The sequence below is a fragment of the Nomascus leucogenys genome, unplaced genomic scaffold, assembly GCF_006542625.1.
Source record: "Nomascus leucogenys isolate Asia unplaced genomic scaffold, Asia_NLE_v1 001081F_38437_qpd_obj, whole genome shotgun sequence".
Classification (NCBI taxonomy): Eukaryota; Metazoa; Chordata; class Mammalia; order Primates; family Hylobatidae; genus Nomascus; species Nomascus leucogenys.
The window spans coordinates 21,042-38,468 of NW_022096800.1; the positions used below are offsets into that span (position 1 = coordinate 21,042).

Genomic DNA, 17,427 nt, shown 5'->3' on the forward strand with positions numbered 1-17,427 from the left:
ACTGCACTGTGTTATATACAGTAGACAATGACATAAATTTCCAAACTGTGTAAGTAAAAGACAGTCAAGAGTGGTAAGTGCATTGTGTATATAGATATAATCAGGAATACAATTGCATTTATTCACGTATTGTTGTCTGAATGGATAGAGGTCAAAAACAAAACCCATTAAAATCAGATTAAATGTAATTAAAAATATTCTGAATTATGGTCATAGCAGAAAGAATATCAATAATTTTTTAAGAATATGGATCACTGGCTGGTGCGGTGGCTCATGCCTGTAAGTCCAGCACTTTGGGAGGCCAAGGTGGGAGGATCACCTGAGGTCAGGAGTTCGAGACCAGCCTGACCAATATGGCGAAACCCCTTCTCTACTAAAAATAAAAAATTAGCCAGGCATGGTGGCACATGCCTGTAATCCCAGCTACTTGGGAGGTTGAGGCAGAAGAATTGCTTGAACCCGGGAGGCAGAGGTTGTGGTGGGCCAAGATCGTGCCATTGCACTCCAGCCTGGGCAACAAGAGTGAAACTCCATCTCAGGAAAAAAAAAAGTATATGGAGGATCATTGGCTGTGGCTCACACCTATAATCCCAGAACTTTGGGAGGCCGAGGAGGGTGGATCTCCTGAGGTCAGGAGTTCAAGACCAGCCTGACCAACATGGAGAAACCCCATCTCTACTAAAAATACAAAATTAGCTGGGTGTGGTGGCACATGCCTGTAATCCCAGCTACTCAGGAGGCTGAGGAAGGAGAATTGCTTGAACCCAGGAGGCGGGGGTTGCCATGAGCCAAGATCGCACCATTGCACTCCAGCCTGGGCAACAAGAGCTAAACTCTGTCTCAAAAAACAAAAAATTAATTAATTAATTAATAAAGAATATGGATCCTTCTATAAACTTTAACAGATAAGAAATATGATGCCAAAGAAATAAGCTCTTCAGTCTGTTAATTTTAAGGCTTTCATTTTCCTAATCACTATTTAATATGATTTTGTAACAGATGTTGGCTTTTGTGGCCGATGGAAAATTCCACTAAGTGACTTCACATCCTTACCTCCAGTTTCTGTGCTTTATCTTTGTGAAGAGAACCAAATAGAAAATACAGGTCATGGCCATATGCCAAGGCACGCAGATCGAAGTAATATTTTGCATAGTCACTGGCAGATACATGAATATTAAACTCAAGTAGCTCTAAGAAACCCTTCTCCATCTTGCCCCTAGGGGAGGAGAAACACAATAAAACCAACATAGGACAATTCTAGTCAAGTGGGTTATCTTTAAAAATACCATTCTGAGCTACTAGGATGCTCTAAATTCTGTTTTGAAACAAATAAAGGCTGCCTGGTCGGGTTCCTACACTAATGTGCAAACAAGACACAGCTGCTTGGGGTCTCTTCTGCATCCCAGCACCCCAAGTTTGGGATGAGGGAAAGGTAGAAGCCTCTTCTGCACTCCTGCTGTGGACTCGGGGCTCATTCTTCAGAGTTCCCTTAGGGCAGCTGCACAATTCAAACTCCATGCTCACTCACAAGCCCCGCAATAGCAATCACATGACGGGAATGATGGGTGCCATTTATTAGCTCTGAAGGACCTCCAGGCATTTTTACCAGGACGATAACAGGAAGGGGCTAACTGAAGTAGAGAAGCACCAACAGGAGGACTGGGCACATCACCACGGCAACAGATGGACCCATGGAGAGCCACCGTATTATCTCAGAGGAGGAAAAACTCTAAGGCTACAAGAAGGATTCATCCCAAATAAATACTTATAAGCAAGCTGCATTCCATGGCAAAAAGATCCCCTTCCCTCTGCTCCAGCCCACAAGGCTATGTCAAGGGGGCATACTGCAAGTTTCTGCTCACCTTAGTGTTATGAAGAGTTGAAACTGCCACTATGACAGGGCAAGGATATTCTTTAAAGTTTGAAAGGCAGAAAAATCAAGGAGAGACATTTTGGCTAGACTAAACCCATTTTATGATGTGATTTCCAGTAGGGCCCTGGCCTTATACACACAGTCTTGCTCCTGAGTTGGGAATGCAACCCTGAAGTGCTCAGCATCTGTCACCCCTGGCCAGAATGGGATTTGGGGGAGTTGAATACAGTGGGAGATGAAAGGGCTGGGAGCTGTCCTCTGCCACATGGTCATCCAGCCGCCGTCACCAAAGCTAAATTAATAGGTGCACAGAGTAAATCTGGCTGTTTTCAGAGTAAACTCTGTAATGAGTTAATTGCTTAAAAATGAGTAGTATCTGAACAATACATTTGGTTTCTTGGTTTGAAAGTTTTTAATATTTTACCCAGTGGCTAAGTCAACAAATGCTTGATGTTCTCCTGTAAGGGGGACAGTTAGACCACGAGCCAAGATGTAGTGATCTAATTTGCTGAACTTAAAACCCAGCTGAACCTACTTCCAAAAGTAATTTTCTGTTCACATGTCGGTAAGTCTATAGAAATTTAAATATATATATATTTGAATTTTATATATATATATACACATATATACACATAAATACACATATATACATACATATACACATATACATACATATATACATATATACAATATATACATATATATACATACATATATATATACACATATATATATATATATAACTTGAATTATTGAATTAACTTCTAACCTCCAAGCTGTCCTTGTTGATTCCTAGGCAGAGGCCAAACTAACTTTCGGATGAACTTAGTTTATGGTTTAACTTTGAAACAAAGACGGTAGCAGCCCTTTCCCAGAAGAAACCTGCTTCCTGCCTGGGGACTGGACTGCCTTTCCAGGACTAACAAATTAGCCACAAGATTAGAAATTATGGTTTAGGAGTCATGCAGCTGAAGTCTGCAAGAGTCTGAACCTCCCCCATATTGCTCGTGGGAATAATATCACTATTGTAAAACCTAAGATCAGTGCTTGAGATATTTTGCAGGCCCTGTACTGGGATCAGGTGGCACCAATCCAATCAACAAACTTGGCTCATCTGGTTTTGTGGCCCCACCCAGAAGCCAACTCAGTGCAGGAGGACAGCTTCAACGCTCTCTGATTCCATCTCTGATGTGACCAACAGCACTCCCTACTTTCTGACCCCCTACCCACCAAATTATTCTTTAAAAAAACCATCCCAGAGTTTTTGGAGAGGCTAATTTGAGTAATAGTAAAACTGGTCTCCCGTACAGCTGCCTCTGCATGAACTAAACTCTTTCTCTATTGCAATTCCCCTGTCTTAATAAATCAGCTCTGGCTAGGCAGCAGGCAAGGAGAACTCAGGCAGTCACAAACCTTGCTTCCTTCAAGGGACCAGTTTTCAAATGGATGATGATGATCAAGGCCACTTTAGTGTTTGCAACGTCCAAAGCACTTCTGTTAGCTTCAGATTCATTCTCTTTGCTAAAATGGCTACCAGAAATACCACCACGATCACTTGGTTTATACTGTTAGCAAAGTGGTGGCAAAAATAGATTTTTGTTTTTGTTTCGAGACAGGGTCTGGCTCCATCACCCAGGGCTGGTGTGCAGTGATGTGATCACAGTTCACTACAGCCTCAACTTCCAGGCTCGGGCAATTCTCCCACCTCAGACTCCCAGGTAGCTGGGATTACTACAGTTGCCTGCCACCATGCCCAGATAACTTTTAAAAAAAATTTGTACAGACGGGGTTCGCTGTGTTACTCAGCAGGTCTTCAACTCCTGAGCTCAAGCGATCCACTCACCTCAGCCTCCTGAAGTGCTGGGATAACAGGCATGAGCCACTGAGCTCAGCCGCAAAGGGGTCATTTTTAAATGTAGATATACACTGAGGTATATCTACAATAGACACTGTATCTTCAATTGCAGACATACACTGAGGTGATTCAGAATGATAGTATTATCTGGAGTCATGGACAAAGGTCACAAAACTAACTTGTGCCACTGCCTGGAATGATCTTGATGGGCTGCTGCTGCTCAATGTGAACAAGAGCTGCTCTCTTGTCTTGCACAGATGCAGCCTGCACAGCTGTCCTCACTGTCCAGCGGGCACCCAGGAAGGCTCTGCTGGAAACACCTCCCTGCTCACCCTGCCTGCCAGCTCCAGGGCCCATCCCTTCACAGCAGTCATGAGGCTGGATTGGAAGAGAGTCCTGGTGAAGCTGTGTGGTGTTGGTGCATCTGGGAGGAACCCCATGCCTCTGGAAGGCTCCTTGCACTGTCATGGGCAACTCCAGACCCCAGAGTGCTGCTGCGGATGTCTGAGTACCCATGGAGCCTTGTGAGTGTGGTGGGCATGGGGAGATGCCCCAGAAATGCTTTTCACACCACAGGCGAACGTTGGAGGTTCTAACTCATCAGGCTGATTTCCAAACACACGCAACGCTCCCAGTGGGGAGGGGCCAGGGCACAGGAATCTATGGCTATTTACCTTCATATCTCAAGGTTCCTATAAAAAAAGATCTTCAGATAAAAGGGGGAGGAAAGGACCAGCAAAAGCAACTACACGATGGGGGACTTAGGTTGAAGCTAAAACTTCTCCACAGTCCAGAGTCCTTAAGACCTTAACAGTGTGGCCAATTATTTCAAAGGCCAGATGTTCGCCCTTTAAAAAGGGACTGAAACTGGCAGATAGCTTCTAAAAACCTGTAAAGATATTTACTGTGCTGTGTCATTCTCATAGGACACTTGTAAGAGGGTTGCCAAAAAACAATCAGAAAAATACTTTTCAGTTTATCCAGGTTATTACAACAATAACACATCAAGACCTACCCATGAATGCCGGAAAATATAAACTGTTACACTAAAGCTGGATAGAGAGAAGTCTGTTGTCTTATGCCTATTTCCTTTATCTGCACAATGAAACCTATAAAGATATTTTTTACAATGTTAACTTGGAGAGCAAATGAGGTATGGAAATTGGTTACACTGTTCGCCAAAATCTTACAAACTCACATGTTCTCAACTGCAATGTCCTTGGGATTCTGGCTGTCATCCACACTCCACAGACCACCATTTCTCCAAACCTTGGAGGCAAGAAGCACGGCTCCAAGGACAATCTTTTTCCAATTAGTAGGACAAAGATCGATGCTAGCATTAGTTAGAAGTCGTTCAACATACACCTGCAAAATAGAACGCTGCTCTTTGATTTCAGTTCAGTTTAAGTGTGGTGATACGAACATTTAAGAATGAAAGATTTCTTCTGGTTTTGACCAGAAAGTAAGTGCCTTTTATTCTTATGCTCTGCAGAGACTTTGCTCAGACAAAGCAAGAGGCCAAATCACAGTCATACTGAGATACCTCTGAAGCCTACTCTACCCATAGACATTTCCAGCCCAATTTCGGTCACAGGGATGACTGGACATCCCTGTGGGCATGAAGAGAGGCACCATTAGCACCTTACACTCATGAAAGGCAGCACAAACTCAGGCCCAGTGCAGATTAAGGTTGTTCAGGAAACACTCCAGTGCCGTCCGTGTGCGGCGTCACACCTGGCTGGCAGGTAGGAATTTTACAGGTGTGCCATGCTTGAAAATGTAACGCCCAAGTGATACGGAGAACACTGCTGTCTTCTCCTTTTCACAATAACTAACCCACTCTTGGGACACCAGCTGAGGAACTGCGGGTCAAGAGCACTTCCCAATGCCTGCCGTGCAGACAGCATGACAAGTGCAGGTCTCTGTGGCTCAGAAATAATCTCCATATTCAGTGCCTTGTTAAGGAATGCATGTGTGTGAAAGGAGGGTCCTGCTCACAGCCCCTATTTTCCATGTCTCCACAATCACTTCACGAAAACTCGTTTCTTGTCCTACAGGATCTGCATTCAGTCAGTTCGGTTGGTTTTTAGGTACAGACAGCTGTCGGCCTCTGTATCCCTGGGGTTCCTCTCAACCTGCCAAGCAGTTTGTGAGACAATCTCAGAAAGCATTTTCTATCTTTCCAATCTCTATCCTATAAAGAACTGGGTGAGGGACCAGCTGAGTGAAGGTTACAGAGGTGAGCTGTGAGGCGTGGCCACCCCAGAGGGTGCTCTGCAGAAGAGTATGTCTCTATGCTACTTGAAGTCTTTGTATCAAGACCAAAGGAGAACAGTTCATTTTAAGAGAGTTCATTTATTGTCCGAAGGTGATATTATCGGTGGCTCAGATCTGGCAATGTTCTCCAAACTCAACTGTTTTCAAAATCAAATGGCTGTGGAACGTGATATGTTCTTATGAGAGATTCTGCTCCCTTTCCCCCTAACTCTGCAATATCGAGTATCCTAGGAATGACCCTCCCTCCCAGGATTCAACTCCACAGGATTCATTAGAGAGCACTTGAACAGCATTGGTGAGCCCTCAACTTCCTGTCACCTTTACTGGTAAGCTGGAGCTGCTGACACTCACTGATACCCCTTGCCCTCCTGGGTCAGTGAAGAATCCCTTTTTTAACACCAACTCTTCTGTCAGCACGGTGGATCCCATCCCACATTTGTAGAATACTTTTCTCCAAATCACCTCTTCTTGAAGACCTTCACCCTCTCTGCCAGAGATTTCCCCCAACACAAATGTGTTTCCTGTTCCCATCCTGCTCCCACAGCTCCCCAGAGGCATCCTCTCATTTGCTTACAGCATCAGGCCCTGTTGCCAGCTCCTCACCTCCCATCTCTCATTAACCCACCTCACCCACCCCCATCACTTGCCTGAGACTCCTCTTGCCAAGATCCTCGGGGTCTTGACGCCTACAAACCAGAGCCCTTCACCCTAAGGCTCCACTCCCCAAGCTGGCCTTAATCTTGTCCAGCGAATGGCCATTGGCCTAGCTCCTGGGGACTAATATTTACGTGTGAGTTACCCTGTTCCAATCTGTGTGCAATCCCTCTATGCCTGCCTTCACGGGTAGGCTGCCTGCTTCAGATTCTGAGCCACCATGGGTAATGGCTCACCTATATCACCCTAGTTGCTTCTTGGTCCTCTTCTCTGCTCCAACCTTCCTCCCAACTGTGGTCTGCTTTCCCCAAAGCAGTCGCCATAACCTCTTAAATTAAGAACACTGCACTCCCCTGCTCAACTGAGTGTCCCCATCAAACTGGTTGAACTCCTTCTTATGGCCTGCAAGCCAAAGGGCTCTGGGAGCTGTGGCACTGCCTGTGCGGCCTCATCTCTTCTGTTCTTTCCTTCATTCCTCTCACCACACGGGGCCCTGATGTTTGTTCCTTGAACACACATGAAATGTGTTCCTGTCTCAGTCCTTGCACTCATCCCACTGCCTGTCATGCCAGCACTCCTTATCGTCCTCACTTTATAGTCAGGTCACTGTTCAAATGTAACCTCTCTAGAGAGGCTCTTACTGATCATCCTTTCTGAAATAGTGAGCCCCTCCCATCACTCTGTCTTTATCCTGCTTTATCGTTTTGCTATTTTCCATAACCTAAAAAAATGCTTTCCTCATTACAACATAAGCTCATAAAGACAAGGACTGTGTTCAACCTGTCCTCTTCTCTTCCCCAGCACTTAGAAGAGTGGGACAGGGTCGGCATCCAGGGGGTGTTTATGGAGCAGACAACTTCTCGCAACATTTAGCACTGTGACCACAGCCTTTCCTATCCTTTGTTCTTCTTTTATTATCCTCTCCTGCTCTTCCTCCTCCCACTCTAGCCACTTTACTGGAGGCTTGTCCCTTACATGCTGGTAGTCCTTACAGAGCTATCTTCTGTCCTCCTTTTCTTTTCCTTTTTAGAGATGGGGACTTGCTATGCTGCGCAGGCCGGACAGAAACTCCTGATCTCAAGGGATTCTCCTGCCTCGGCCTCCTGAGTAGATGGGACTATAGGTGTGCTCCACCATGCCTGGCTTCTCCACTTTCATTCTAAACACTTTCTCTGCATTTGAGCAGCTACTCTTTTTTCTTTGAGACAGAGTTTCGCTCCCGTTGCCCAGGCTGGAGAGCAGGGGTGCGATCTCGGCTTACTGCAACCTCCGTCTCCCGGGTTCAAGTGATTCTCCTGCCTCAGCCTCCTGAATAGCTGGGATTACAGGTGCCCACCACCACACCCAGCTAATTTTTTGTATTTTTTAGTAGACAGGGTTTCACCATGTTGGCCAGGCTGCTCTTGAACTCCTGACCTCAGGTGATCCGCCTACCTCAGGTGATCTGCCTTCCTCAGCCTCCCAAAGTGCGGGGATTCCAGGTGTGAGCCACTGTGCCCAGCCTTGAGCAGGTGCTCTTAGTCTTCATTCCTTATTTCCAGTTCAGATTCATGCTGCTGTCCCAATGATCCAAATATTGACTGCACACGGCCACTCTGCTATCTTACAGGCACACCAAATTTAGCCTGTCTACAATGAACACCCCCTTCTTCCAATCCAGCTTTCCCTCCAGCATCAGCTCTCTCTCTCTCTCCAGCTGGAAGTTCCACTCCTGCTTCCTGCCAGCAGGTGCTGAGCATTCCAAACGGCCTGCAGCTCGACGAAGAGGCCTGCGTCTCATCCAGTGCCCACGGAGGGGTTTCTATGCAGGTGCCCAGCAAAAGCCTTCTCTTCTAAGCTCTAGCCAGATGCTAAAGGAGAGGGTACTGCTCTAAGTATCTTTTCTCTCCTGGCTGTGTGGTTGACATTCCTCTACAGGTCAGTGTAGGTAGGGGTAAACCAATCCCAGCCATCTGAAGACGACTTCCTATTCAGAATGAGTCTCACCACAGTGATTCTGTGAGAATGATGTAGAGGTAAGGACGCAGCTGCAGCTTAGCAGGCTATCTAGCAAAGCCTGTGTCCAAGTCTTACTGGTACCACATTCCTGGGCAATTTATGGAGCAGGCACAAAAGGGCAGCAGGAACAACAAAGCATTCAGAGCAGCAGCTCCCAGTCACAGCATGCATCAGAAGTGCCCAGGGAATATGGCTTGGGACTCAGCTGAGATCTACATTGGAATCTGTTGAAGGAGAAACCAGAAATCTCTCCTGCTGCCTTTAATAGCAATTATTCTGTGATAAGAAAAGCAATGGCATCATTTTAAACCATAATGAAGATTAAATTCAAATACGTGTATTTACTTTGCTTGCACAGGTTTCTCTTAAAAGATCTGATGATAATTCCAGGAATCTACTTTTAGTTAGAAACACGGCCATACCCTGTGTAGGAGACCAGTTGTTAAAGATGCTTTATAGATAAGAAATATCTTACCAAAGCTACGATTGCACATGGAGCTGTTAGTTTCATGAGTTGAAAAAGAGTACGGAAATATCTGAAAATACAGTTGCATTTGGGATCATGCTCAAAGGATTTCTCTTCCTGAAAGAAGGAAAAAGGCAACATAAATATCCACTCAAGAAAACTTTTTAAGAACTCTTAAGATGGCAATGTTCACATTTGTGCCCATGTGTCCCTTACAACAATTCTGATGGGATAAATGTCTTTTAATTTTAAAAATATAAACAGCAGGACCTTAAAATATTTTTGGTTTTCTGCAAACATAGGCCCTATGGTAGCCCTGTGGCTATCATATGTGAAGAAGGAAGTTTTTAACTTTTTATAGCATTTAAACTGATTTAAATTTAAATTGTTTTCTAGTTCTATTCACAGAGATTGTGCATATTTGTCAGGACTATTTACAAATATTTATGTTGTTTGGTGCTATAGAAAATTATTTTTTTTAAATGACACATTTTGTTATTTGGATGGTATATTTACTCCCCTTAGTGCACTAATTAAACCGAGCTGCAAGTCAGCTCTTACTCCAGCATGCCCACTGGACAACACTCCTTATATAAGATGATTAGATACAACAGAGGGAAGACTTAAAGGTGGGTGATTTTGACTTCAGCATGAACTAAATACAACTCTATGAGACAAAAATAGAACCTCAAAGAAAGTGACACTTACTGAAAGTGGATGTATTGGCTCTTCCAAAATAGCCAGAGATCTATTTGCAGATCTATAAGATAAGAATGTGCATTTACGAAATTAATTCGTAATTAATTCGAATTGTTAACATCTTAGTAAAGTACCTGCTGGGAGTAGGGCATGGAGGGTGGAGGGAGATACACCTTGTTTGCTTTGCTAAAATTTGTTCACCAAAACAGTTTTTGCAAATTTTTCTCCTAGATCCTGGCCTTCAGAGGGTTTCTTGACCTCTTTTTCTTCAGCACATAATGTCCTGAACTGTGAAGTCTTTTCTACATTGATGAGCCAGACTTGCCTTTAAATATTGACCCCACACTAACAGTCAATGGTAATAAATCATATCTATTTTCACTCCTCTAACCTCATGCTGGAACACAAGAACAATTTATGAAGCAGTGGTGGTTGCCAAAAAAGTTTTTAGAACTTCTAATAAATGTGAATGAGATTCAGATTTCCCCAGTCTTCCTGTAGTATACATCTATCATATTTGCTTAAGTAGTTTGAGTTACAAACTTAATTGCCTTTTTATTTTAAAAGAGGCCAGTCTTTAATGGACTTTAAAACACTAACACACTGTGTGCTCATTTAGGAAACCAGTGGTTCTCCAAATGTGGTTTGTGGACCCCTGAGATTCCCTAGAAGGCCCGTGATGTCACAACTTTTTTTTTTTTTTTTTGAGGGTTTTTTTCTTTCACCCAGGATGGAGCACAGTGGTACAAACATGGCTCACTGCAGGCTTGACTCCTGGGCTCAAGCGATCCTCCTGCCTCAGCCTCCCAAGTAGCTGGGATGAAATGTGCACACCACCATGCTCAGCTAATTTTTAATTCTTTTTTGGTATAGATGGGGTCTTGCCACATTATTCAGGCTAGTCTCAAACTCCTGGTCCCAAGTAATTCTCCCACCTTGGCCTCCCCAAGTGCTGGGATTACAGGTGTCAACCACCACCTATGGCCCTATATGTTCTTATAAGAATACTAATTCAACCTGACAAACTGATTGAAGATGAAACATAAGAATAATTTATTACTTTCTAAAAGTATTAAGACATTGCTTGCTTTCTCACTGTTCAACACTTGTAATGATTGCATAAAAGCAAAAGTGGGTAAAACTGCTGGTTTCTCAGTATGAATAAAGGCTGTAGTACCAAATTATACTAGTATTCTTTCCACTCTTCACTGTCCCTTGCAGTTTTTGTTAAAGTAGCCTGCTTCACTTAAGAATGTCCTTGATGAAACAGTAAAAATTCATGGTGTTATTAAATCCTGAAATCCCTTTTTAGTATTCTAAGTAGGAAGTTCACATAAAGCACTTCTGCATACTGAAGTATGGTCATGTTAAAGAAAAGCACTTGTGATTTAATTGTGAGCTGAACAAGCCAATTTTTCACAGAACACCATTTCTATCTGAAAGTATGACTATCATTCTCAAAAAGAAGTCAAGTGAGCCTGTCATTTCAAGGAAAATAACAAGTGTTTGTTGTGTATAATAAAGCTAACACCTTCAAGCTAAAATCAGGACTTGGAAAACTCATACCTACTACTGTGAGCTTGACAGCATCTCAATATTTGAAGACATTTTTATAATCATGGTGATACTAATGAAAGTGAGTTTTTGACACTAGAGATGAACATGAATTAATATTTTCCAAATAGCCAATGCATAATATTATAAAAGCCGGTAAGGGGAAAGATCCATTTATTGTACAAGAAAGATCAGTGAGTATTAGTGGAACGAATTCATTGATATGTACAATCCCATTATAACTACTTTAATAAATCAGCACTTGTGAAGTTTTGGTGTGGCTAAAGAATACCCACAATTACCTGAAAGCTTTAAAAATACACATTTTTTCTACTATATCTTTGCATGAGGCTAGTTCATCTTTTTCTTTCTTCTTTACAATAAATTGCAAACAAGACATTAAAAAATACACTTTGAGACCCTCAATAATTTAAGAGGTAAAAGAGTCTTACAAAAACCCACAAATGATTCACTTTAATACTGTAAAATAAGCACTCTACAGCTTATGTCTATAGTTATGACCTAACAGCGTGTGTCCTATTATACAAAGTGATGAGCTGGAGTAACAAGGCAGGTTTACAAAGAGCTCACCTGTGTTTTATGCTGTAATATATTGCCAAAGTCACACTGTGGAGGGAAAAATATATTTGTAAGAACTGATTTTATCATTTGTTTGGCCTGAAGATATGTTTTTAAAAGGGGGAGGAGGGAACCCTCTCAGTGGCCCTGAAATCATCTTGTTCGAAACAGTACTGTATGAGCACTTTTCTTTTGTTTTAGCTCTCTGGCTTTATAGTGAAAATAGGAGAACCAAAATGCTAAGCAATATGCTGTTAGAAGACGTTTCTGCTGATGGTTAGTATATATAAATAATTACATGTTTTCCCTGTCATTTGCTTTTCTATCCATAGAACCTTTCATCCTGTGCAAGTCACTTACATCTATGTGTACATATGCTTCTATTTAGGCCATATAGTAATGTTTTGCTTTATAAGTGGCTAAGCCCTGCATTTCAGCTGATTTAGTTCACCATCACCTACTCACCCATTTGTCATTATTTCCATAAAAGCACATAATGAATGTGCTTTATACCAAATAAAGTAATTTAAAATTACCTATGCGTAATTATTAGCAGAAAATTTATTAGTAAACATAATGCACACAAAATTAATGACACTTTTAGCTATCCTGATGTAAGCAGCACTAAACACACAGTGTAACACTGAATCATACACTGTTCATGACAGGTATTTCCACATTCGTTTAAACAAAATATTAGTGAACAAATACAACTCTTCAGATGTATGTTACTGTGGTCCTAAGTCATCCTCAGATGTTGTGTGGAAGCAAACAGGGGCTTCTCTTGGATAAGTTCTGTGCTTCCATTTGCCCTCAGCATTTAAGATGAGGCTCAGAATAATTTGAGAAGGCAAATTTGAGTTGTAAAAAGTAGGCCTTAGAACATTATTAGTATCTAAGATGGATATTTCCATAGTGCCTCAAACAGTTTCATCTCCAAATTGATTTCAAAATCACAGAATTTGAAGTTACATGCTGAAAAGACCACTGAACCTTACATGACACTCCGTGAACCACCCATTTTACAAATAAGAGAACCAAGGCTTCAAACTGATTTGCCCAAGGTCTCCACATAGTGCTTTTGTGAACTGCAGTGTTCACAAAACACTATGGTATGGTTTAAATTTATGCATATGCACACATACGTAGAAATGACTTGCACAGGCGAAAGGCTCTATGGGTAGAAAGGAGAGCAAATGACAAGGAAAACGTGTAATTTATACGTGAGAACCATCAATCCTCCACGCAAAGGAAGCAGTGGCCCCCATGTTTGCTGCACACTGGATCACCCAAGGAGCTTTAAAAACAGCGTTACTGCCAGCTGGAGACATTCTGATTTAATTTGCATTGGGTATGATTTGGGCATCAGGGTTGTTGGCAAAGTTCCCCAGGTGATTCCAATGTGCAGCAAAGTTTGGGAATGACTGAGTTAGGGTTAAGGTCAGAATCATCTGGGATGCTTTTATCCATATAATGCCGCCTCACGTACTTAAACGTTTTTCTAAAAGGCTTGTGAGTGCCCAGACGTGGAGGGAATGTGGAGCTGGGAAGATGCATGTGTTTGCAGACATATATTTTGAAGAAACATGTATATGTGATTCTAATATGGCTCACTCATCCCTTTGAGAACAATGGACTACTAACCATGAAAAACATTTTTCAAAATCTTTCCAAAAAGCCAATTTGCTGTATTAATTTGCTCAATAAACCTTCATTTCATCAAAAGTAAATATACCAAATGATCCCTTCTAAGATTTGAGAGCAAATTAAAACTAACTGTACTTCAAAAACAAACTTCTAGGCAGGGCATGGTAGCTCCTGCCTGTAATCATAGCACTTTGGGAGGCGGAGCTGGGTGGATTGCTTGAGCCCAGGAGTTTGAAACCAGCCTGGCCAACACAGGAAAACCCCATCTCTAAAAAGGAAAAAAAATCCTATTTAAAAAAAACTTATAAGAATTAGACTATGCTGGAAGAAAAAGCAGAATCTCTACTTGTTTAAGCAAGGTGAAGCTTAAAAACTACTTTTGAATTGCATACTGAAACATCAGAATCTTTTGAAATCAGAAGAAACCAGGGACTCTAGCCAAAACAGAGTGGCTTTTTACTTAGGGCTGAATACAAACATTAGGTGATGACTCCATAGAGGCCAAACCTCAGGGCTTTAGACATAGGTGGAGTCCAGTTCCTGCTGAAACAGAATTTGATCTCAATAATTGTTATACATGAGAGAGGAAAGTAACATTATTATGAGCATCAATTTACCATTGTTTTTATTATTGTACTTTAAGTTTCAGGGTACATGTGCACAACGTGCAGGTTTGTTACATATGTATCCATGTGCCATGTTGGTGTGCTGCACCCATTAACTCGTCATTTAGCATCCCTCCCCCCACCCCCAATTTTAATTAAAGTGAAAATTACTGACAAATTAGCTATCCCTCCCCCCTCCCCCCACCCCCCAATTTTAATCAAAGTGCAAATTACTGACAAATTAGCTTTAAAAGCTAGTACATTAGAAACAAAATAAAGCCTGTAAGCTAGTCATGTTTATAGACTGGAAATTTAAGTTAGGGATAAGGACATTAACAGGCTAAGGTAGTAGTTCTCAAACCGTTTTCCCAAAAATCAACACTCATAATCTAAGCAGATGTTAATAATATTCCCTGGACACCTCCAATGGAACTGAGCTTTGTTGTGACTTTTTAAATACACTTGAACCCATCATTCAAGGGTGTTTTGAAAGGCATCTATGATTGTGGCCTATGAAGTGCTCATGCATGATGGGAAAATTTAAATGCAGATACACTATGGTACCACTGGAGGACAAGCTGTTCCTTCATCCAAGAGTAGTTTCCAAAGTAGTACCCATCATCTTAGGCCTGTAGCCCATAAAGAACTAATAATTTTTCCCAGAAACATCCAATTAAAAGCACCTCTCCTTCCCATTAGGTTCAACACTATCATAACATGAATGCATGTGCTTTTTCTGGGATTGCTTATTTGCTATCTGGCTTTTCCTTCTACCACACAGCATCTAAAGTTAAAAGAGAAACAGAAAATTCATATTTAGGTCCCAGAAATCCATATATAATTGACAACAATTTCTGAAACAGCTTGCTGAAAAGGGCAACCAAATGGCTGAAATGACAGAGGATGGCCGGGATGCTTTTAGCATACGGGGGTCTGTCACTCAGCCCTTGGCAGCCTCGTTGTACTCACTTTTCTAGTGTGTGTCTAAGATCAGGCTGGCTGACTGTGCTGTTATCTAGCAATATGGTCGAACGTGAGCTGTAGTTTCTAGCAAGAAGCCATGGAGGTATCTGAAGGAGAAGGAAGATAGAGAAAAATGTCACAATAGGCTGAACCTACAGAAGTGTGGGCTTTTTTCCTTAGTCAAAATGTCAAACAATAAAGCATTAAGGTATTTCTTATGCCCCGTGACCTGCCTGAGTGTGGTATCGTGAGCAGCTCTATGGGAAACTCATTGGAGGCGCTTAACTTCCGCAGATGATGTTTGAGGAGTGGGTTATAAAATGCCGCCCTTGCTATGATACCAATCATCAAACCTGGCAAGCCTCTATTATGAACTCCCTTTATAAATAATGGGAAAAGTTTAAAATAACATTTCATGTTTTTGTATTATGCAGTAAAAAGCAGCTGAGATTTTCTATTTGTTATTCACTAACTACAACAAAATGTCATACATTAAATAATATTGGCACAAGAAGCATTTTTATTGCAGTAAGTAAAGACCTAATACTACATTCACTAAGTTACTAATCCTAAGTGTACTCATTCAAGAGACAGTGTGATGGAACCAGCGTTTTAGAGTCAGAGACCCTGTGTGCCAGGGCAGCCCAGTGACCAAACAAGTGAGGGGCCATAGGTCTCTCTGGGCCTGTTTCCTTGGGGGAAGATAGAAAAAGTACTGCTTTAAGACTCTCTCACATCTAGAAATCAGATGATGAAAACAACTTCAGGAATTTAACTTTCACTTCATGTTTACATAAGACTGCTATTACATTACTCAAATGAGAACTTCCAAGAATACTTTACATTCATTTCAAAAGTTGATTGATTTTATTCTGTAAGTTATTTCACACACATCATGGCACTGTCCTGCTTCACTCATGCTGCTCTCTGCCCGGAATACCTATTTCTTTCCCCCTTGTCCCAGCAAGCTTCACCTCCTCTGCCTTCTGGGATCCCTCTGCCAGCAGCCACACCACAAAACATTTCCGGTTTTGTGTACTCGTCAGTCTAATTCACCGTGTGTTACATGATGGCAATTGCCTGCAGAGCATCCCCCTGGTGAGAAAGTAAGCCTCTCCTAACTGCAGCTGCTGAGCACAGAATGTGGGAGAAATTCAGGAGTTCAATAAATGCTTGACAAGTTATTTAAATCAGTTACAATTTGGAAGATAAATCTTCCTACAGTTACAAATCGGTGAAAATTTATCTGCAGTGCTATCAGAGAGGTGACAGTGAACCTTTTGAGCCCTGTAGAAAATAAAATATCTCTAAAACACTTTAAAAGTATCTATTCATTTGTCGAGAGTGCAACAGTCAATATGGAAACTGCCTCATCTGTGTTTAAAAAAATGCTCTTCCTGGCCGGCGCGGTGGCTCACTCCGGTAATCCCAGCGCTTTGGGAGGCTGAGGCGGGTGGATCATGAGGTCTGGAGTTCAAGACCAGCCTGGCCAAGACGGTGAAACCCCGTCTCTACTAAAAATACAAAAATTAGCTGTGTGTGGTGGCAGGCATGCCTGTAATCCCAGCTACTCGGAGGCTGAGGCAGAGAATTGCTAGAACCCGGGAGGTGGAGGTTGCAGTGAGCTGAGCTCATGCCACCGCATGCCAGCCTGCGTGACACAGCAAGACTTCGTCTAAAAAGAAAAAAAAATGCTCTTTCTTAAAAATAATGGCAGTAACCAAATCCTAGTCATTCAAATAGTTGAAGAGATCAACAGCATTATTTAAAACCACAAAATACCAATTACTGTAGCTTTAAAAAAAATAACTCCGATGAGCCTTCCTTCCTCCTATTGGGATATGCTTGTCTACATCATGTTATCACACTCTTCCATCAGGGTCTCCCACAAGTACGTGAAAGACAGGGTAGGGAGAAGATCTAATGGTAGTTTATAAAAGTACACAGTATTTAAAAATTGCCCGTAGCCAATAATTAGAAATATCCATACTTTCTTAACAACATTTGGCTTGTTTCAGATGCTTTTTACTATAAATTCACTTACTACTTAACAAAAATCCCAGATGTTTTTGAACAATATTACTATTTGAAGGACCAAATTCTCCTTCAAGGCAGAAATGTTTTAACTCTAGCTAAACTCTTATGTCTCTTAAGCTATTCTATTAAAGTATATACTTTACATTAACAGTGTATGTGTGTCAATGTACATACTATTATTGCCTCAAAAAACAAATATAGCATGAAAAATGAAAATGGA

The 17,427-nt window shown here is 41.8% G+C and overlaps 1 protein-coding gene and 1 long non-coding RNA gene across 2 annotated transcripts; both read right to left on the bottom strand.

Moving 5' to 3' along the window:
* Positions 1 to 1,009: 1,009 nt before the first annotated feature.
* Positions 1,010 to 9,423, bottom strand: LOC100585358 (putative cyclin-Y-like protein 3). Its single transcript, XM_030808828.1, has 4 exons — positions 9,340 to 9,423; positions 9,133 to 9,240; positions 4,927 to 5,093; positions 1,010 to 1,216 (listed from the first exon to the last, which is right to left on the bottom strand). Exons 1-4 carry the CDS (start codon positions 9,421 to 9,423, stop codon positions 1,042 to 1,044), a joined length of 534 nt encoding a protein of 177 aa, XP_030664688.1. The 3' UTR covers positions 1,010 to 1,041.
* A 196-nt stretch (positions 9,424 to 9,619) lies between these two features.
* On the bottom strand, positions 9,620 to 15,456 carry LOC115834047. The gene is made up of 3 exons (XR_004029179.1): positions 15,177 to 15,456; positions 11,968 to 12,003; positions 9,620 to 9,883 (listed from the first exon to the last, which is right to left on the bottom strand). It is a non-coding gene; the product is annotated as an uncharacterized LOC115834047 (long non-coding RNA).
* Between the last annotated feature and the right edge of the window lie 1,971 nt (positions 15,457 to 17,427).